Below are 23339 nucleotides of genomic sequence, written 5' to 3'. Positions count from 1 at the left end.
CCACCATTACTGAATCCTGTTATTTATAGTTTTAGGAACAAAGACATCCAAGAGGCTGTGTTGAAAATACCGACAAGAATTAGATATCTCCTGGCATGATTGCTTGCATTGTGTCTCATACACATCACATTTCCTGTGCATTGCATAACAATGCAAATATCAGTGGAAATAGCATAAACATGCATTTTGTAATTAATAGTGCTTTGCACATGGAATTATTTTGGGCAGATTTGCATATAAAATGTTTATTTTAGGAATGTTTTACACAAAATGCCTGATGAATTTTCATTAGGACTTTACACACACAAACACACAAAAAGTATGTCAATGTGGAAATGTGAGGAACTAGATTGAATGCTAAAAAACTGAAATGAAATGAAATTGACACATTCACCTTTGCTACTCCCAGTCTTCTGGATTGGGTCCTTTTCAAGTGGGGGTGTTAGGTAGGTGGGAGGGTAGAATAAGTCTTTGCACATGTTATGAGGTCTCTGAACCACATTTGCATCCAATACTCTGTCCTCAGTTTCTCACATAACTGTGGCCCCTCCTCTTTCATTTTTTCAGAGCTGTGTTATTCTAGCACCATACTGACTAGGTTATGCATGTAGGAGGGGTGCATGATGCATTTTATTGTTATTTCTTTTTTAAAAAAAGAGCTATTTCAGTTCTGTTCAATGGGAATCAGAATTCCAAATGTGTTTATTAGTAGTATTGTCGATTGTTGTTTTGAGTCTGTATAACACACAAACATACAGATACAAGTTCACTTTGGTTGCTTTATGATGGCTTGAAGATTAGGTGCAAATTGTGATGGGGTTTTTTACCTAGGATTCTTGGTGCAGTATTCCTGAATAGACTCATTTTGTGGAGGGTTCTTCTTTGTTTGCTATGACTGCATCTTCTCTGCTGTGCTGGGAATCCCTTCTGTTCAAGGTAGATATAAAGCTTTCTCTACCTGCATCCCCCACCTGACTGTCTTTTCTTTCTTTATTAGCACAGTTGTGCTTTCTTATTTGAGAACTAAAATGCTTTCCTCTACAATAATGGATTTCCTGTCTGCTTTACTGTATACTGTTTTGCCACTACTACAGAATCCCATTAGCTATAGCTTCAGAAAGAAGGACATCCAAGGGGCAGTGTTGTAAATACTGAAAAAGGCAAAAAGGTCTCCAATCATGTTTGCTTAAGCCAGGCATAGGCAACCTTCGGCTCTCCAGATGTTTCGGACTACAATTCCCATCATCCCTGACCACTGGTCCTGTTAGCTAGGGATCATGGGAGTTGTAGGCCAAAACATCTGGAGAGCCGAAGGTTCCCTATGCCTGGCTTAAGCTGTGTCTCGCACTCATCACAGGTTATTCCACAGGTTCCTTGTGCCCACTTTTGTGTGCTGTCCCTCAACTCAAGCCGATGTCCTGTTGCACAGCTTAGACTATGTTAAAATGTGCATAAAATGCATGCATTACTCAAGATAGCATAAAAAATTACTTATATTGGGGAATTGTGATTTAGCAGAATATGTATTTTATGCAAAATTCCATGCAACATATGTATTAGAAATTTGCACTGGGAATCAGAGGGACTTCCGATTTAAAGAGGGACTTCCGATTTTGCCGCCACCGTGAACGGACGTGCTCCGCAAGAGCTCCAAGGTGGAGCGTTTGCTTGGGAGGCTTTAGGGGGTAAGCGAGGGCTGCGCAACCCCCAAAAAAGGCTTAAGGGGGTGACCCTAAGCCGAAGAATCCAGCGGCGCCAGAAGGCCCACCATCTCCGCCGGCCCACGCTCTGCCCGGCAGCCGGAGGTCGCAGTGCGGCGTGGCCAGCTTGTGTTCCGCCAAGGAGCCGGAGGGCGTGGCCGGCCAACTTGTGCTTCCGCGCTCCGCCGGGCAGCCAGAGAGCGCGGTGCAGCCGGCCAACTTACGCTGCCGCGCTCCGCCCGGCAGCTGGCGGGTGCTGCTGGCGGGTGCTTTCGGCAGGGCTGGAGGGCGGAGGCGCCCTCCACGTGCCCCCTCCATTTTGGCACTCTGGGCAACTGCCTAGTTTGCCTAAATGGATGCGCCGGCCCTGGGCAACAAAGTGCTTTAATTTGCTTGAACTGGAACCATTTGATTGTGGTTCAGGTCTATGTCATGGCACAAAAACTGCCTTGATCACCCTAGTTGATGGTATTTATCTGCAGAGAAAGGGGGGAATGTAATTTTTATTCCCCCCCCCCCCGGCCAATCCCCCTGGCAACACCTCCCCAGCCGGGATTGGGTGGCTGCTAGAGTAGGTGGAGTCCACAGGTATCCCAACCTGGGGAAGGCAATGCCAAGACCAACTACCAAGATCTGCACCTGTGATCCAATGGGTCTACTCACGACTGCGCAAAAAGGCGCTCCCCATTTGATGTGGGTTAATGCTCATTCTGTGCACTCCTCTGGTTAGCCAGAAATGGCTTAGTCATGCTGGCCACATGACCCGGAAGCTGTACGTTGGCTCCCTCGGCCAATAAAACGAGATGAGCGCCGCAACCCCAGAGTCGTCTGTGACTGGACCTAACTCTCATGGGTCCTTTTACCCTTTGCCTTTTTACACTTGAGGCACCTGGGCAACAAAGTGCTTTAATTTGCTTGAACTGGAACCATTTGAGTGTGGTTCAGGTCTGGTCATGGCACTGAAACTGCCTTGATCACCCTAGTTGATGGTATTTATCTGCGGAGAAAGGGGGGAATGTAATTTTCATTTTTCCCTCTGCTTCAACACTGTCATTCGGCTCAGGTGGCCTTAATGGCTAATAATACCTTTGTTCAGCTCTGGTAAATCACATACATTGCATGGAAGAAGTCCGAAGTTCAGTTTCTGTACTGTACAAGTAAGCTGAACAAGTACTTCTTTCTAAATCTGTGAAGATCCACTGCGGGCAAGTATGGCCAACACTGAGCTGCTGTGTGTTCATTTTTCTATGTTTTGTGGAATGTATTGTAGAGGAAATAATAAGCTTTAAATGTTAGCCAATGCCAGTGATTTCCTAAGATGTCGGAACACACAAATTTATCAATAGTCACTTATTGTTCTGTAGGCTGAAGGATTGCTCTTCATTGCTTCCACACACAACATGAATTATATTTTATCATATTTAAAGCTATGGCTCGATATACTGCTCATTTCCAAGCAAATTGCTTATAAAATTCAATGGCTTCTTGTTTTAGAGTCACTGCCATTAGCTTCTTCCAGTTTCTTAATTTTAGTTTATGTTTCTAATTATAATTCTGCTGGGAATATGCTATAGCGTGGACTAAAAAATCATCTAATATAGATAGATAGATGACTGATAGATTAGAAAGATAGATTATAGATAGATGATAGATATAAATGGATTGGAATGAAGTTCTTGTTCAGATTATGTACTGTATGGGCCAAAATACAAGCTGCACTAACAAATATGCTGCACTTTTAAAATTCAAAGGGGGGGGGGAGAGAGAGAGAAAATGACAATACCCGACTATGGGTACCATTCCCCTGCACTCCTGGACTGCTCCCTGGGAGGGAGATGCACTGCTTTGCTGGCATAAGGTCATGAATATAATCCACACTTTAACTTTTCCCAGTTGGAATTTGGGGGGAAAGTGAGGCTTATTTTTGGGCCAATACATGGTTTCTGCAATGAAGTTTCCGAATGCAAGAAATACTCACAAAACATTTATATGTACAAAACTAAGATTTTGGGTGAAAATTCATGGCAAAGATTTGAAAAATGTGTATTTTACAGGAGCAGTGTGTACAGATAGTGTACAAAATGGATGCAGTTTAAATGCAGAGGTTTTGTTCACTGTCTTTTTTTACAAAAAAAAATCAGCACAAAAAGAAGATGGACTTGACCTATCACTGGGTCTGTGTTTTTATTTCAAATAATGAAAAATGAAATGACTGCACCTTCACTCATTTAAAGGTAAAATTAATAATACTCTACCACAAGTACAGATTTTTCACAAGTTTCATATTTGCTTTCATTTTCCATTCCATTTTTATGCATTTTTTCCAGAATTTTGCAAGTATAAATGCCCTGAAGGAGGATACCTGAAATGGCCATTTGGATGGAAAATACTTACCGGTAAGTTGAAGGTAGCAGAAAACACAATGGCTCTCCACAAATACCAAACAATGGGCAAATACAATTTACAAAATCACTTAAGCTGTTTTTGAAGACTGGGAAAGTAGATATTTCCTAATGGCTGCCATAGTCCATTTTATGACATGTCACTAACTTTTTCAAACACAAAATCTGACAAAACTGGAGTGAACAGTTACTAGAGATGTAATTCTAGTCCCTGTTAAAAAATGAAATCTTAATATAAAATGTTCTAAGGAAAACAGAAGAGCTTTCAACCAGTACTTAAATCACCAGGTTTTCCCCTATTCTGAAAAAAGAATTCAATATGCTTGGATTCTCCTGGTAGAATAAGACTTGGACCATTTTTGCATTCACATTTACTGTGCACTCACTGTGTTGCCAGTGTTGGTTTGTAATTCAGGTTCTTGCAATGTTATCCAAAATGCATATTTATTCTGTACTTTGAAATAAAACATGACTGTTTGATGCATTGCTGCATGCCACCCCATTCTCTGAGTGGTAAAAGATCCCCAGGGTTCAAGGCACTAACCCAGGGTTTGTGCTTCCTTTGGAATGAAGTATAGCAGAGGGTATTACAGGAATGAAAATCATTGCTTAGATTTTAACACTTGCCAGATCCAGGGATTAGAAGGGGGGTGGTTTAAAGATAGAGGGGAAATAACGGTAGGAAATATGGACAATTGCATCACTTGTTTTGTAAATTAGGATTTCAAATCCTCATGGTGATGTTCTCCAAGGAGTGACTCTCTGAAATACTACAGAAAGCAGGGAGGCTCACTTGATTCCTCTTTGTCACAAACTATAAATCAACCTACTAAAGACCACACTTCAACATTTTGGCACTTTCTTCATCCAGACAAAGACAGAGGTGAGTAGAATTCTATTACTTCATCCTCAGTGCAGACTAGGGCTTGAAAGGTGCTCATATTTCAGTTATGAAAAGACCTCAAATGTTTAATACAGCAGTAAGGTTAATGCATACATGATTTTTCTATGATAAAAATTGATTAAATTTATAGGTAAGAGAAGATAATAATGTGGTGTTTAAAAATTATGGCGATTGGGCTTAAAAGCCTCATGATTTTTCATTAATGCTAGGAGGTGTGTGATTTGCATTTGTAAAAAGAAAGTCAAAGCATTATGGTTACCAAAAATACCAAAACATCATAGTAAAATTCCCTTATGCAACCATACTCCAAGGAGGATTTTTAAAATTTATTTACATCTAGTGCCCATATTTTAGTTCTGAAAAGACCTCAAAAGGTTTAATACAGCAGTAGGATTAATGAAGACATGGTTATTCTATGAAAAACATAGGTAGTATTTATAGGTAAGAGAAGATAATACAGTGGTGTTTCAAAATTCTGGTGATTGGTCTTAAACTCTGAACGCTCATCAAAGCCAAATGAAATTTCATTAATGCTAGGTGGTGTGTGATTTGTTTTAAAAAATAAAGCAGAAGCATTGTGGTTCGCAAAAAAAGCCATCAAAACACCATAGTTAAGGTACTTTATGCAACCAAACCAATGAGAATTTGCTTTTTTACATTTAATAGCAAGGTTGCTCTTATGAGCTATATTTAGGATTTGATTCTGCTTTCTCATTCTTGATTCAACATGAAACCAAGATGGGTCTTTGCTGAGATGCTCCCCATGCTCACTTCGAACTATAAATTCTATGAGTACTGGGTAGAATCAATGGTGTCAGTTGAATGTCTACTGCTGGTATCACCCATTACACTATATTGAGAAAGGGGACCAACCCCACATACAATTGCTTGCATGTTTCCTCATCCAACAGACTTTCATTAAATGCTTTCTAATTTTAGGTGTTGCAAAAACCTCTGCTGGTGCTGCTAAAACACAGTAACAGAGGTATTCGTCAAGAAATTGTTTCATGAAATACTAAAGAATTAAGATGGCAAACCAGTCTACAGTGACAGAATTTCTTCTGATGGGGTTTTCCAGTGACCGAGAAGAACAATTGTTTTACTTTGTGATATTTCTTTCCATTTATTTAATAGCCTTAGCGGGGAATTTCCTCATCACCATTGCTGTTACCCTGAACCGCAAACTGCATACTCCTATGTACTTCTTTCTGGTCAACCTATCATTGTCAGACATTTGCTACATCTCAACCACTATCCCCAAATCCATAGCTGCTTCTTTGTCCGATGACAAAAGGATTTCTTTTGCTGGCTGTGTCACACAGGTTTTCTTAGTTGTGACTTTTGTAGGTTCTGAGCTTGCCTTGCTCACTATCATGGCTTATGATCGCTATGTTGCAATCTGCCATCCTCTGCAGTATGAGCTAATCATGAACTGGGATGCCTGCATCCAAATGGCAGCTGCTTCCTGGATAATCAGCCCAATCCATTCATCGTTACATACCATGATCACTTTCAGGCTACATTTCTGTGGGTCCAATATTATTGGGCAGTATTTCTGTGATATCCCTCAGTTGCTCAAGATTTCTTGTACTGACACAAAGGTTAACCAAATTTTGATTTTTGCCATTGGGTTTATTGTACATTCATTTTGTGGAGGGTTCATTTTTGTTTCCTATGGCTACATCTTCTCTGCAGTGCTGAGAATCCCTTCTGTTCAAGGTAGATATAAAGCTTTCTCTACCTGCATCCCCCACCTGACTGTTTTTTCTTTATTTATGAGCACAATTGTGTTTTCATACATGAGACCTAAAGCGCTTTCTTCTACAACAATTGATTTGCTCTCTGCTGTATTGTATACTGTTTTGCCACCATTACTGAATCCTGTTATTTATAGTTTTAGGAACAAAGACATCCAAGAGGCTGTGTTGAAAATACCGACAAGAATTAGAAATCTCCTGGCATGATTGCTTGCATTGTGTCTCATACACATCACATTTCCTGTGCATTGCATAACAATGCAAATGTCAGTGAAAATAGCATAAACATTAATTTTGTATTTAATAGTGCTTTGCAAATAGAAGTCTTTTGGGCAGATTTACATATAAAATATTTATTTTAGGAAAGTTTCACACAAAATGCCTGATGAGTTTTCATTAGGACTTCACACACAAAAACACACAAAAAAGTATGTCAATGTGGAAATGTGAGGAACTAGATCGAATGCTAAAGAAGTGAAATGAAATGAAATTGACACATTTACCTTTGCTATTCCCAGCCTTCTGGATTGGGTCTTTTTCAAGTGGGTTTGTTAGGTAGGTGGGAGGGTGGAATAAGTCTTTGCACAAGTGATGAGGTCTCTGAACCACATTTGGATCCAATACTCTGTTCTCATTTTCTCACATAACTGTGGCCCCTCCTCCTTCACAGTTTTAGAGCTGTGTTATTCTAGCACCGTACTTACTAGGTCATGGATGTAGGAGGGGTGCATGATGCATTTTATTGTTGTTTCTTTTTTTTTTTTTAAGAGCTATTTCATTTCTGTTCAATGGGAATCAGAATTCCAAATGTGTTTATTAGTAGTATTGTCGATTGTTGTTTTGAGTCTGTATAACACACAAACATACAGATACAAGTTCACTTGGGTTGCTTTATGTTGGCTTGAGGATTAGGTGCAAATTGTGATGGGTTTTTTACCTAGGATCCTTGGTGCAGTATTCCTGAATAGACTCATTTTGTGGAGGGTTCTTCTTTGTTTGCTATGACTGCATCTTCTCTGCTGTGCTGAGAATCCCATCTGTTCAAGCATTCTCTACCTGTACCCCACCCAACTATTTTCTTTATTTATTAGCAGAGCTGTGTTTTCATACATGAGAACTAAAGTCTTTTCCTCTACAATGATGGATTTGCTCCCTTCTGTATTGTATACTGTTTTGCCGCCACTTCTGAATCCCATTAGCTATAGCTTCAGAAACAAGGACATCCAAGGGGCAGTGTTGTAAATGCTGAAAAAGGTAAAAGGTCTCCAATCATGTTTGCTTAAACTGTGTCTCACACTCATCACAGGTTATTGCAGAGGTTCCTTGTGCCCACTTTTGTGTGCTGTCCCTCAACTCCAGCCTATGTCCTCTTTCACAGCTTAAACTATGTTAAAATGTGAATAAAATGCATGTATTACTCAAGATAGCATAAAAAAATAATTATATTGGGGAAATGTGATTTAGCAGAATATGTATTTTATGCTAAATTCCATGCAACATATGTATTAGAAATTTGCACTGGGAATCTGACTTCACAAGTGTGTGTGTGTGTGTATGAGTGTGTGTGTGTAAACTGACATGGAAGTATGGAGAACTGAACATACAATTTGGAAAATGCAAAACTGACAGAAAATCAAATTGACGGTTTCACCCATTTCCACTCCCAAACTATTCAATTGGCAGGATGGGATAAACGATATCTTTGCAGAAGTTCTCTGCTTTCTGAGCAACAATTAGATTCAATCTGCTTTCCTCAGTTTCTCACATAAAATTTGCCACTTCCTCCTTCACTGTTTTGCAAACATGATATTTACCAATCACATTAAATGATTTATGTATATACCTCTGAGTGGTGCATTTTTAGTTCTTATTTTAAAAATGTGGTGTCCATCCTAGAAGACTTTTAATCTAAGTCTCTTTATTTTTTTAATATCTATATACTGTATATACCTGAGAATAAACCGAGTTTTTTTAGCACATTTTTGGTGCTGAAAAAGCCGTCCTCGGTTTATACTCACGGCCAGCGGCGGGTAAGGGATGAGCAAGGAGAAAGGAACAATCGCTCCTTCCTCCTTGAAGCAATGGCAGTGGAGGAGTCCCCGCCCCTCCCTCCCTCCCCAGCTGACTCTCCGGGAAGGCAGTGGCTTGAGTTGTGCCCCTCTCCCTTCTGTTCTTTCCCGCGTCAGGCAGCCTCTCTCTCTCTCTCTCTCAAACACACACACACACACACAACTGCGGCTCCAGTCCTGAGCAGCAGCCTCGGCAAATCCTTTCCAAATCCTTTCCCTTTCGTTCCTTCCGTCTCAGCAGGCAACGTCTCTCTGCCTCTCTCTGTCTCTCTCTCACACACACCCACCCACCCACCCACACAGACACACCCACACCCACACACCCACACACACCCACACCACCTCCCGCAGTGGCTGACCAGCCATGCTCCTGCATCTGGATCACTTTCCCCCATTTAAGAGGCTACACTAGTAAACCCCCCTCCCAGAGAGTAAAAAAGGTGGGCGATCCTTGATGTTGCCCCGTTAAGGCGAAGGATCCATAGGACTGTGGGGGGGGGGGGAGAGATCTGCCAGGCTATTCCTGCAAGCTCTTCCTTCTTCAACCCTCCACCCGATACTGTATATTCTCCCCACAGAGCTTGCCTTTCTCTCTCTCTCTCTCTCTCTCTCTCCCCCTCCCTCCCCCCTCTCTTCCTCTTGTGATACTCCTTAGTTCACTTATGCCTGGCAAGTTGTGAAAATTATTGCGATAAATGGCCTCAGAAGTTTTGCTTTTTAATAAATCTTTTTAGCTGCACCTCCTCCTGTGCCCATTGTTGTTCTATGAGCTCTCCTTGGCTCAGTAAGAATCCCCACCAGTTGGACAACAGCCACATAAAAGGAGCTGTGAGCTCAAATCAAATTCACACCCCAAGTAGATTTGCCTGGGGGCAGGGATTCTATTTGCACCTTGCAAATCCAGTGACATTCTTTGGTTTCAAAGGAAGAGCCTGTGTATTTCAGTTCTTCACCTCAATGGCAAAGGGAACAGGAATACTGTAAACAAAAGGTGCCTTTTGCAAGCTGCTCTCTTGAGCTGGTTTAGGTACCCAAAGCCTGTGGGAATGTTGAGGGATGTGGGAGAGGATATATTGTTTTAGATATCCTATCCCAACTTGCGTTTACAAGCGCGATAATATCAGCAGAGCTAACATTCCCTTTTTACTTCATATGCGCAGCAGATAGTTTGCATAGACTCGCTAGAGTCATTAAAAATATTGCCCTGGTGTCTTCCCCTTTTTATCCCTCTTTCTATAAGACACTTCACAGTGTTTGGTAAAGTGTATAACGTTTACTTACAAGTAATCATCTAGTCACACAAAGATCCTAGAGGCAGGCTTAAAAGTTACTAAATAATATACATATGGTGACTTTCTCCTTTTGAGAGAAAGTCCCTCTTTATACTTTTGGCCTAGTGCCAACGGTGCATTTTAATAATGCTGCTTTTAAACTGTCTTAGAGATCAACACGACAACTGACCAGCGACATGGAGACTCGGCATAAACTACAGTTGGAAGCTCCCAACTGTAGAGTTCACTCCCAACTGTAGAGTTCCATATAAGGAAGTTGGGTTTGACTGCCCCTGTCCTTTTACATCCCACAAAGCCTGCCAAATTATAGCAAACTGTTATTGTCCTTTCTTACTGTAATTGCTCCTCTGGTTCCTGATTTATGCTTTCTGGGCTGTAGCTCAGTATAGATCACCTGCCTTGCATTGCCCCAGGTTCAGTTGCAGGCATGTCCAGGTAGAGTCAGAAGCTCTGGAAAGCTGCTGCCAGTCAGTGTAGACAATACTAAACAAGATTGACCAATGGACTTAGTATAAGCACAAACATCTCTCACAAAACAAGTTTGCTCCATCTTCCCTGTGCACAGCCCTTCAGATACAACAGAATAACAGAAGCATTCACAGAGTTGGAAGGGAACTGCCAGAGTCATCTAGTCCAACCCCCTGCAATGCAGAAATCTTTTGTCCAACATGGGGCTTGAAACCACAACCCTGAGATTAAGAGTCTCATGCTTTACTGACTGAGGTTTGTTTATGTTTCCTGCTTTCTTTTCCCAAGCAGAGATAATGTGTAAATGTGGTGTCAGCTCCCTTAAAAAAGGTCAGGAATTCTGGGGAACCTTTCCTTAAAAAGGTCAACAACTTTGGGGTTCCCAACTCTGGGAAAGGAGGGCACGCCAGATATGCTTAAGAAGGCCCTGGCAGAGGAGGAGGGCTGCTTTCAAGCTGCTGCTCCTTCCTCCTCTGCTGCCTTTGCCTCTGTCAGTTTATATTCAAGTCAATAAGTTTCCCCAGTTTTTTGTGGTAGAATTAGCTGCCTCGGCTTGTGTTCGGGTCGGCTTATACTCGCGTATATACGGTAAGTTGTATGTTTTTTTATATGTACATATACAATTGTAATGTGGGTGGCGCTGTGGTCTAAACCACAGAGCCTAGGGCAGTGATGGCGAACCTTTTTGAGCCTGAGTGCCCAAACTGCAGCGGAAAAAAAACTTTTTTATTTCAAAGTGCCAACACTGCAATTAAACCTGAATATCGAGGTTTTTAGTTAGAAAAAACTCCTACAGTTGTCCAAACATTTGCAGTCTTAAAAGTAAACGTAAAACACAATAACAAAGTTTTCAATGTTACAGTTTTTTATTGAAAAAAAACCATAAACTCTACATGTGCATGTATTTTAGACAAAGGGATACTCAACTTGTAATAATGATTATATGCCAGACTGACATTGTATGGAACAAGCCTTGTTGTTGTTGTTCAGCCGTTCAGTCGTGTCTGACTCTTCGTGACCCCATGGACCAGAGCACGCCAGGCACGCCTATCCTTCACTGCCTCTCGTAGTTTGGCCAAACTCATGTTAGTAGCTTCGAGAACACTGTCCAACCATCTCATCTTCTGTCGTCCCCTTCTCCTTGTGCCCTCCATCTTTCCCAACATCAGGGTCTTTTCCAGGGAGTCTTCTCTTCTCATGAGGTGGCCAAAGTACTGGAGCCTCAACATCAGGATCTGTCCTTCTAGTGAGCACTCAGGGCTGATTTCTTTGAGAATGGATAGGTTTGATCTTCTTGCAGTCCATGGGACTCTCAAGAGTCTCCTCCAGCACCATAATTCAAAAGCATCAATTCTTCGGCGATCAGCCTTCTTTATGGTCCAGCTCCCCCTTCCATACATCACTACTTGGAAAACCATAGCTTTAAGTATACGGACCTTTGTCAGCAAGGTGATGTCTCTGCTTTTTAAGATGCTATCTAGGTTTGTCATTGCTTTTCTCCCAAGAAGCAGGCGTCTTTTAATTTCGTGACTGCTGTCACCATCTGCAGTGATCATGGAGCCCAAGAAAGTAAAATATCTCATTGCCTCCATTTCTTCCCCTTCTATTTGCCAGGAGGTGATATTTAGATAGTTTGTTACTATTTCAACTTTGATTCAGACTGAAACAATATGCATACGATCAGGATGTCAAGTACTGATAGAGCCCAGTTCTGAACACTGCATCTGAAATTGTGTCCAAATGGTATTTGTGGATCTTCGTGATGGAGACACAGGCAGAAGTAGAACATTGACAGAATTTTTATATCGAATAAATAAATGGATCACTTTAACAGAATATGTGCTAAAATTAAGCTGCTGGTCAGGCAGATATATGTGTTAGGATAGTGGAAATAACTCATCTTATGCACAGTCTCTGAATAGCAGTAACAGATAGAGATTATAGTGCTGCTCCAAAAGGTTTTCTTTTTCTTTTTCCTTACAAGCATTTCTAGGGGCAAGCAAGATGTGATGTTAAATGTGTCTTTGCATCCAGTGTGCTGGCTTGCTGTTATTGTTTTAAATGCAAATAGCATCAATTGGGGCAGTTGATAATAATCAGGGCCACAGCAGATGGAGAGTTCAACCCTTTCCACACCTATTGTGGTCCTTATGAAAACCACCCCTTTGAAATTGCTATTTGCATTGGTAGGAAATGCAAATGTTAACACGGGAGGCTCTCTCCAAAGCAAATTAGGAATTGACCTCAGAAGAGCAACAGTCCTTAGGGCTGCAGCATGGGAGGAAATGGTTAAATTGCCTCTCCATGCCTGCTGTGTCCTTCATAAATATCCCTTTTGCCCCCAGCAAGAAGAGATGTTTTTACAATGCAAACCCACATCCCATCAGGAGAATATGCAATGCGGAGGGGAGAAAAGAAAAGAAAAGTGGAGTGGAGAAGGCTGAAGGAAATATATCTGGGGCTGGGGTGGAAGAAATGGAAAGGACGCAAAGAGGAGCAGGAAAGGAGGAAGGGAAAGGGACAGAAAGCGAACGAGAATCAGGAGGAGGCTGAAGGAGACCAGCAGCGCAAAAGGAAGGGAATATGAGGAGCGAGGGGAGAGAAAAAGGGCGAGAAGGGGCGAAGGTGCCCGAGGGAGGGGCAACAGAGAGAGAGAGAGAGAGACGGCCGGGTGCAGATGGAGGGAGGGAGGCAGGGAGGCGCGAGAGGGAAGAGCGAAGCCTGACAGGCAGCAGCACAGTGAGCAGCGCCGTCTCCACTCCCCCCCCCCCCGCTCGCAGTGCTCAAAAGGAGGGCTTCCCCCTCACCCGCCGCCCGCCGCCCCTGGCCCAGCCCCCGCTGCTGTTACCTCGTCGTCGTCGCCGCCTCGCGTCGAATCCTCCGCAGCAGCCAGCAGCAGCCAAACACCACTGGGGCAGGCGCCAAGGAGGGAAATTGCTGCTGTCTGCTGCTGCGCCTGCGCTGGCAGGACGCATGAGCAGAGCAGCGCGGCGGCGCCATTTCCCCGCCCCTGGCGTGCCAGCAGAGAGAGCTCTGCGTGCCAGCTGTGGCACGCGTGCCACGGGTTCGCCATCACTGGCCTAGGGCTTGCCGATCAGAAGGTCGGTAGTTTGAATCCCCGCGAAGGGGTGAGCTCCCGTTGCTTGGTCCCTGCTCCTGCCAACCTAGCAGTTTGAAAGCACATCAAAGTGCAAGTAGATAAATAGGTACCACTTCGGCGGGAAGGTAGATGGCATTTCCGCGCACAGCTCTGGTTCGCCAGAAGCGGCTTAGTAATGCTGGCCGCATGACCCGGAAGCTGTACTCCGGCTCCTTCGACCAATAAAGCGAGATGAGCGCCGCAACTCCAGGGGAAATAACGGTAGGGAATATGGATAATTGTATCACTTGTTTTGTAAATCAGGATTTGCAAATCCTCATGGTGATGTTCTCCAAGGAGTGACTCTCTGAAATACTACAGAAAGCAGGGAGGCTCACCTGATTCCTCTTTGTCACAAACTATAAATCACCTACTAAAGACCACACTTCAACATTTTGGCACTTTCTTCGTCCAGACAAAGACAGAGGTGAGTAGAATCCTATTACTTCATCCTCAGTGCAGACTAGGGCTTGAAAGGTGCTCATATTTCAGTTATGAAAATATTGTAAAAGGTTTAATACAACAGTAGGATTAATGAAGACATGCTTATTCTATGAAAAAATAGGTAGTATTGATTGATAAGAGATAATAAAGTGGTGTTTCAAAATTCTGGGAATCTCATCAAAAATTCTGAGCTCTCACCAAAGCCAAATGATTCTTTATTGATGCTAGGTGGTGTGTGATTTACTTTTTGAAAACAAAGTAGAAGCATTATACTTCGCAAATATAAAACATCATAGATGAGGTACTTTATGTAACCACTTTATGCAATTTACATCTAATAGCAAGGTTTCTCTGATAAGCTGCAGTTAGTATTTGATTCTGCTGTCTCAGTCTTGATTCAACATGACCAGTATACAGTAAGCAGCACATAAACTGCGCACAGAAATCTATAAACCATTCCACGTTCCAAATCCTATATTAGTAATTCAAGAATAGAGAGGACAATGTGAAAAATCTAATAAAGAAGCCACAAACAGAAAACTCATTCAAGTTAATGCAACAGGAAAATTTCAGTCTTTAAAGTTCCTTTTGCCAGGCTCCTGTAGATATTGACGAAGGTAAGTCCAGTCAGATGAAATATCTAAGATGTTACGCCCAAATGTTACACAGGGTGCTGGCATTTGTCCCCTATTTCGCCCATGGACAGTTTCGGGCTTCTTCAGTAAATTCTTTCCCAGGGTTTACTGTATTTTCATACTTGCTTAAGCAAAGAAAGAACTTAGCATATGAACTTTAAAGTATGTAAATATACCAAAACTTTGAGGAAGAATATTCTGAAGAAGAATATTAAATGTTGAAGCTAAGATGAGATGTAACATGTAAATTTGAATGTATTTTCCTCTTGCATTAACTTGAAAGAGTTTCCTGTTTGTGGCTTCTTTATTATATTTTACACATTGTCCTCTCTATTCTTCGATTACTAATATAGGATTCGGAACGTGGAAGGGTTTATAGATTTCTGTGTGCTGTTTATGTACTGTTTATTTTTTCAGCTCTTGATTCAACATGAAGAAAAGATGGGTCTTTGCTGAGATTATCCCCATGCTAACTTCCAACTCTAAAATTCTACAAGTACAGGGTGAATTAATGGTGTCAGTTGAGTGTCTACTGCTGGCATCACTCATTATCTCGTATTAAAAAAGGGGGCAAACCCCACATTCCATTGCTTGCATATTCCCTCAACCAACAGACTTTCATTAAATCCTTTCTAATTTTAGGTGCCACAAACCCCTCTGCTGGTGTTGCTAAAAGACAAGAACAGACCTACTCTTCTGGTACTTGTTTTATGAAACACTTCAAAGAATTAAGATGGCCAACCAGTCTACAGTGACAGAATTTCTTCTGATGGGGTTTTCCAGTGACCGAGAAGAACAATTGTTTTACTTTGTGATATTTCTCTCCATTTATTTAATAGCCTTAGCGGGGAATTTCCTCATCATCATTGCTGTTGCCATGAACTACAGACTGCACACTCCTATGTACTTCTTTCTGGTCAATCTATCATTATCAGACATTTGCTACATCTCAACCACAATCCCCAAATCCATAACTGTTTCCTTGTGGGATGACAAAAAGATTTCTTTTGCTGGCTGTGTCGCGCAGGTATTCTTACTTTTCACATTTGCAGGTTCTGAGCTTGCCTTGCTCACGATCATGGCTTATGATCGCTATGTTGCAATCTGCCATCCTCTACAGTATGAGCTAATCATGAACTGGGATGCCTGCATCCAAATGGCAGCTGCTTCCTGGATAAGCAACCTGATTCATTCATCATTACATACTACTATCACTTTCAGGCTAGATTTCTGTGGGTCCAATATTATTGGACAGTATTTCTGTGATGTCCCTCAGTTGCTAAAGATTTCTTGTGCAGACACAAAGCTTAACCAGATTTTGATTTTTGCCATTGGGATTACAGTAGATTCATTTTGTGGAGGGTTCATCTTTGTTTCCTATGGCTACATCTTCTCTGCTGTGCTGGGAATCCCTTCTGTTCAAGGTAGATATAAAGCTTTCTCTACCTGCATCCCCCACCTGACTGTTTTTTCTTTATTTATGAGCACAGCTGTGTTTTCATACATAAGACCTAAAGCCCTTTCTTCTACAACGATTGATTTGCTCTCTGCTGTATTGTATAATGTTTTGCCACCATTACTGAATCCTGTTATTTATAGTTTCAGGAACAAAGACATCCAAGAGGCTGTGTTTAAAATACCGACAAGAATTAGAAATCTCCTGGCATGATTGCTGGCATTGTGTCTCATACACATCACATTTCCTATGCATTGCATAACAATACAAATGTCAGTGAAAATAGCATAATAATTCATTTTTTATTTAATTATGCTTTGCAAATAGAAGTATTTTGGGCAGATTTATATGAAATGTTTATTTTAGGAAAGTTTCACACAAAATGCCTGATGAGTTTTAATTAGGACTTTACACACACAAACACACAAAAAAAGTATGCCGATGTGGAAATGTGAGGAACTGGATTGAATGCTAAGAAACTGAAATAAAATGAAATTGACACATTCACCCTTGCTATTCCTAGCCTGCTTGATTGGGTCATTTTTGAGTGGGGTGTTAGGTGGGAGGAAGGGTAGAATAAGTCTCTGCACAAGGGATGAGGTCTCTGAACCACGTTTGGATCCAATACTCTGTCCTCAATTTCTCACATAACTGTGGCCCCTCCTCCTTTATTGTTTCAGAGCTGTGTTATTCTAGCACCATACTGACTAGGTCATGCATGTAGGAGGGGTGCATGATGCATTTTATTGGTATTTCTTTTTTGAAAGAGCTATTTCAGTTCTGTTCAATGAGACTCAGAATGTGTTTATTAGAAGTAGTATCAATTGTTGGTTTGAGTCCGTATAACACACAAACATACAGATACAATTTCACATTGGTTGCTTTATGATGGCTTGAGGATTAGGTGCAAATCGTGATGGGTTTTTTTTACCTAGGATTCTTGGTGTGATATCCCTCAGTTGTTAAAGATTTCTTGTACAGAGACAAATGTTAACCAAATTTTGATTTTTGCCATTGGGAGTATAGTAGATTCATTTTGTGGAGGGTTCATCTTTGTTTGCTATGACTGCATCTTCTCTGCTGTGCTGAGAATCCCATCTGTTCAAGGTAGATGTAAAGCTTTCTCTAACTGCACCCCCCACCTGACTTTATTTATTTATGAGCACAGCGGCTCTTTATTTATGAGCACAGCGGTGTTTTCATACATGAGAACTAAAGTTTTTTCCTCTACAATGATGGATTTGCTCCCTTCTGTATTGTATACTGTTTTGTCACCACTACTGAATCCCATTACCTATAGCTTCAGAAACAAGGACATCAAAGGGGCAGTGTTGTAAATACTGAAAAAGGCAAGAGGTCTCCAAACAAGTTTGCTTAAGCTGTTTATCACACTCATCACAGGTTATTCCACAGGTTCCTTGTGCCCACTTTTGTGTGCTGTCCCTCAACTCAAGCCGATGTCCTGTTGCACAGCTTAGACTATGTTAAAATGTGCATAAAATGCATGTATTACTCAAGATAGCATAAAAAATTTAATTATATTGGGGAATTGTGATTTAGCAGAATATGTATTTTATGCAAAATTCCATGCAACATATGTATTAGAAATTTGCACTGGGAATGTGACTTCACAAATGTGTGTGTGTGTGTGTGCGCGCGCGCAAACCGACATGGAAATAGGGAGAACTGAACATAAAATTTGGAAAATGTGAAACTGACAGAAAATTAAATTGAGGATTTCACCCATTTCCACTCCCAAACTATTCAATTGGCAGGACGGGATAAACGAAATCTTTGCAGAAGTGCTCTGCTTTCTGAGCAACAATTAGATTCAGTCTGCTTCCCTCAATTTCTCGCATAAAATGTGCCCCCTCGTCCTTCACTGTTTTGCAAACATGATACTTACCAATCACATTAAATAAATTATGTATATACCTGTGAGTGGTGCATTTTTAGTTCTTTTTTTAAAACATGCGTGTTCATCCTAGAAGACTTCTAATCTAAGTCTCTTTATTTTTTTATATCTATAGAAGTTGTATTTTTATATGTACATATACAATTAGGATGCAGGTGGCACTGTGGTCTAAACCACAGAGCCTAGGGCTTGCCGATCAGAAGGTCGGTGGTTCGAATCCCCGTTACAGGGTGAGCTCCCGTTGCTCGGTCCCTGCTCCTGCCAACCTAGCAGTTCGAAAGCACGTCAAAGTGCAAGTAGATAAATAGGTACCGCTCCGGCAGGAAGGTAGATGGCATTTGCGCGGCCAGGCGGAGTCCCCCGTACCCCGGGGCCAGCCCCTGAGGGAAATAACGACATGTGACAACATTCTATGGGATTAAATTGGCCACAACTTTATTAATATTCAGATGTAGGAAGACCTTGGCTCAGGAATTGGGCGTTTATCCTTCCCAGCCCCCCCCCCCCCAGCTGGGGTTCTGGGTAACTTCAGGGTTATCCAGAATGAGTGGGGAGTGGGCTAGTCTGGAGAACATATGTTCAAGCATTTAGCCCGCCCCCTTATGTTTGCCGCCGCTGGAAGGGGAGGGCAGTGACGACCCTGGGCATTTGGTCAATGCCTCCCCCTGAGACCCCTTTAATGGGAACCCTGTTATCGCCACCGCAATGGGGGTAGGAGTCACCGCTCCACGCCCCCCATATCTTGTAGATGACTAAAGGATTCCGCCCAAGGCCTGCAACCACCAAAGTTGTGATGAATTGCTACGGGAAAGGAGAAACCTGCCAATGCAGGGAAAGTCCTTTCTGGCCCTTTAACAGCGACCTTGTCATAGTAGTGCCTGTGTGGCTGTGGAAAAAAGGTGTTTAAACCTGCAAAGTAAGTGTCAGTTGAGGGAGTGGGGGGTGGGGAAGCTCTGAATCCAACGGCCGCTTCCATGTTATGACTCAAGTTCTATTGTGTGTACTGTATAATCCCTCCTGCTACCTGGCCAATCCCCCTGGCAACACCTCCCCAGCCGGGATTGGGTGGCTGCTAGAGTAGGTGGAGTCCACAGGTATCCCAACCTGGGGAAGGCAATGCCAAGACCAACTACCAAGATCTGCACCTGTGATCCAATGGGTCTACTCGTGACCGCGCAAAAAGGCACTCCCCATTTGATGTGGGTTAATGCTCATTCTGTGCACTCCTCTGGTTAGCCAGAAATGGCTTAGTCATGCTGGCCACATGACCCGGAAGCTGTACGCTGGCTCCCTCGGCCAATAAAACGAGATGAGCGCCGCAACCCCAGAGTTGTCTGTGACTGGACCTAACTCTCATGGGTCCTTTTACCCTTTGCCTTTTTACACTTGAGGCACCTGGGCAACAAAGTGCTTTAATTTGCTGGAACCATTTGAGTGTGGTTCAGGTCTGGTCATGGCACTGTAACTGCCTTGATCACCCTAGTTGATGGTATTTATCTGCGGAGAAAGGGGGGAATGTAATTTTCATTTTTTCCCTGCTTCAACACTGTCATTCGGCTCAGGTGGCCTTAATGGCTAATAATACCTTTGTTCAGCTCTGGTAAATCACATACATTGCATGGAAGAAGTCCGAAGTTCAGTTTCTGTACTGTACAAGTAAGCTGAACAAGTACTTCTTTCTAAATCTGTGAAGATCCACTGCAGGCAAGTATGGCCAACACTGAGCTGCTGTGTGTTCATTTTTCTTTGTTTTGTGATATGTATTGTAGAGGAAGAAATAAGCTTTAAATGTTAGCCAATGTCAGTGATTTCCTAAGATGTCAGAACACACAAATTTAGCAATAGTCACTTATTGTTGTGTAGGTTGAAGGATTGCTGTTTATTGCTTCCACACACAAAATGAATTATATTTTATCATATTTAAAGCTATGGCTAGATATACTGCTCATTTCCAAGCAAATTGCTTATAAAATTCAATGGCTTCTTGTTTTAGAGTCACTGCCATTAGCATCTTCCAGTTTCTTTCTTTTAGTTTATGTTTTTAATTATAATTCTGCTGGGAATATGCTATAGCGTGGACTAAAAAATCATCTAATATAGATAGATAGATGACTGATAGATTAGATAGATAGATTATAGATAGATGATAAATATAAATGGATTGGAATGAAGTTCTTGCTCAGATTATGTACCGTATACCGTGTACATAATCAAGATGCTATACCGTGTACAAATACAAGCTGCACTCACAAATAAGCTGCACTCTTAAAATTCAGGGGGGGGGGGAGAGAGAGAGAGAGAAAATGGCAATACCTGACTATGGGTACCATTCCCCTGCACTCCTGGACTGCTCCCTGGGAGAGAGACGCACTGCTTGGCTGGCATAAGGTCACGAATATAATCCACACTTTAATTTTTCCCAGTCAGAATTTGGGGGGAAAGTGAGCCTTATATTCGGGCTAATACATGGTTTCTGCAATGAAGTTTCCGAAAGCAAGAAATGCTCACAAAATATTTATATGTACAAAACTAACGTTTTGGGAGAAAATTCATGGCAAAGATTTGAAAAATGTGTATTTTACAGGAGCAGTGTGTACTGATAGTGTACAAAATGGATGCAGTTTAAATGCAGAGATTTTGTTCACTGTCTTTTAAAAAAAAAATCAGCACAAAAAGATGATGGACTTGACCTATCACTGGGTCTGTGCATTTATTTCAAATAATGAAAAATGAAATGACTGCACCTTCACTCATTTAAAGGTAAAAGTAATAATACTCAACCAAAAGTACAGATTTTTCACAAGTTTCATATTTGCTTTCATTTTTCATTCAATTTTTTATGCATTTTTTTCCAGAATTTTGCAAGTATAACGCCCTGAAGGAGGATACCTGAAATGGCCATTTGGATGGAAAATACTTAAGTTGCAGGTAGCAGAAAAAACAATGGCTCTCCACAAATACCAAACAAAGGGCTAATACAATTTACAAAATCACTTAAGCTGTTTTTGAAGACAGGGAAAGTAGATATTTCCTAATGGCTGCCATAGTCCATTTTATGACATGTAACGAAATTTTTCAAACACAGAATCTGACAAAACTGGAGTGAACAGTTACTAGATATGAAATTCTAGTCCCTGTTATCAAATGAAACCTTAATATAAAATGTTGTAAGGAAAACAGAAGAGCTTTCAACCAGAACATACCGGTAAATTACCAGGTTTTCCCCTATTCTGAAAAAAGAATTCAATATGCATGGATTCTATTCTACCAGGGGAATAAGACTTGGACCGTTTTTGCACTCCCATTAACTGTGCACTCACTGTGTTGCCAGTGCTGGTTTGTAATTCAGGTTCTTGCAATGTGATCCAAAATGCATATGTATTCTGTACAGTACTTTGAGAAAAAAAACATGACTGTTTGATGCATTGCTGCATGCCACCCCATTCTCTGGGTGGTAAAAGATCCCCAGGGTTAAAGGCACTAACCCAGGGTTTGTGCTTCCTTTGGAATGAAGTATAGCAGAGGCTATTCCAGGAATGAAAATCCTTGCTTAGATTTTAACACTTGCCAGATCCAGGGATTAGAAGGGGGGAGTCTAGGAATACAGATGAAGCCCATAGCAGTATTGTTTCTCAAACCAGCTTCACTCCAGCTAGAGTCCTTCAGCCTTTCCTAATTGATCTCCAGCCAAGGTGTGAACACCTAACACACCCACATCCTATTTCATAGCATAACATTTTGCTTTGGATCTTTCCAAAGTTTCTTTAACCAAATCTATTGCTCCAGTTTATAATCATAGACCTGTTTCAAATCCTTTGCTCCCAATATTTACTTATTGTCATTACATCCCACATTTACTTCACGGAGCTGAAGGTCACTCTTCCCAAGTCTAACCTCCAGGCAACTCGGTAAGGTAGCTTAGCCTGAGAAAATTGGTGCAAGGTCACCCAGTTGTCTTAATGGCTGAACAGAGATTTGAACCTGGGTACCCTAGTCGTACTCCAACACTCTAAGGGCTGCACTATACTGTCTCAGAATACTCAGAATAATTTACTTATGTTAATCAGATTCAGTACTGAGTTTGAGTTGCATCTAGACATCTTGGTCAATAAAAAAGATATAACAACCATGTAGGTTTTGGAATCAGTTTCCCATTCAGTCTCCATTTATCGGCAAGTCTCTCTTAAGCATCCCTTACATAAGACTGAAGTTAAGGGTCAGTGGTTTAAAGATAAAGGGGAAATAATAGTAGGAAACATAGACAATTGTATCACTTGTTTTGTAAATAAGGATTTGCAAATCCTCATGGTGATGTTCTCCAAGGAGTGACTCTCTGAAACACTACCAGGAAACCAGGGAGGCTCACCTGATTCCTTTTTTCACAAACTATAAATCACCCACTAAAGACCACACTTCAACATTTTGGCACTTTCTTCATCCAGACAAAGACAGAGGTGAGTAGAATCCTATTAGTTCATCCTCAGTGCAGACTAGGGCTTGAAAGGTGCTCATATTTCAGTTATGAAAAGATTGTAAAAGGTTTAATACAGCAGTAGGATTAATGAACACATGATTATTCTATGAAAAAATAGGTAGTATTTATTGATAAGAGATAATGAAGTGGTGTTTCAAAATTCTGGGAATCTCTTCAAAAATTCTGAGCTCTCACCAAAGCCAAATGATTTTTTTATTGATGCTAGGTGTTGTGTGATTTACTTTTTGAAAACTAATTAGAAGCATTATACTTCGCAAGAATAAAACATCGTAGATGAGATACTTTATGTAACCACTTTATGCAATTTACATCTAATAGCAAGGTTTCTCTGATAAGCTGCAGTTAGTATTTGATTCTGCTGTCTCAGTCTTGTTTCAACATGAAGCCAAGATTGGTATATACTGAGGTGATCCCTATTCTCCCTTCCAACTCTAAAATTCTATGAGTACTGGGTGAATTAATGGTGTCAGTTGAATGTCTACAGCTGGCATCACTCATTACCTCATATTGAGAAAGGGGGCAAACCCCACATACCATTGCCTACCTATTCCCTCAACCAACTGACATTCATTAAATCCTTTCTAATTTTAGGTGCCACAAACCCCCCTGCTTGTGTTGCTAAAACACAATAACAGAACTACTCTTCTGGTAATTGTTTTATGA

At 41.4% G+C, this 23339-nt stretch overlaps 2 protein-coding genes across 2 annotated transcripts; both read left to right on the top strand.

The window, feature by feature from the left end:
* Positions 1-6034: 6034 nt before the first annotated feature.
* LOC117057746 (olfactory receptor 14A16-like) lies at positions 6035-6970 on the top strand. Its single transcript, XM_033168586.1, has one exon. The coding sequence runs from the start codon at positions 6035-6037 to the stop codon at positions 6968-6970; it is 936 nt and encodes a 311-aa protein (XP_033024477.1).
* An 8573-nt stretch (positions 6971-15543) lies between these two features.
* On the top strand, positions 15544-16479 carry LOC117057745 (olfactory receptor 14A16-like). The gene has a single exon (XM_033168584.1). The coding sequence runs from the start codon at positions 15544-15546 to the stop codon at positions 16477-16479; it is 936 nt and encodes a 311-aa protein (XP_033024475.1).
* The last annotated feature ends 6860 nt before the right edge of the window (positions 16480-23339 follow it).

The sequence above is a fragment of the Lacerta agilis genome, chromosome 14 (assembly GCF_009819535.1).
Source record: "Lacerta agilis isolate rLacAgi1 chromosome 14, rLacAgi1.pri, whole genome shotgun sequence".
In the NCBI taxonomy this organism is placed as follows: Eukaryota; Metazoa; Chordata; class Lepidosauria; order Squamata; family Lacertidae; genus Lacerta; species Lacerta agilis.
Note: the sequence above shows the minus strand (reverse complement) of the source record. Positions and strands in the feature narration are given on the sequence as shown.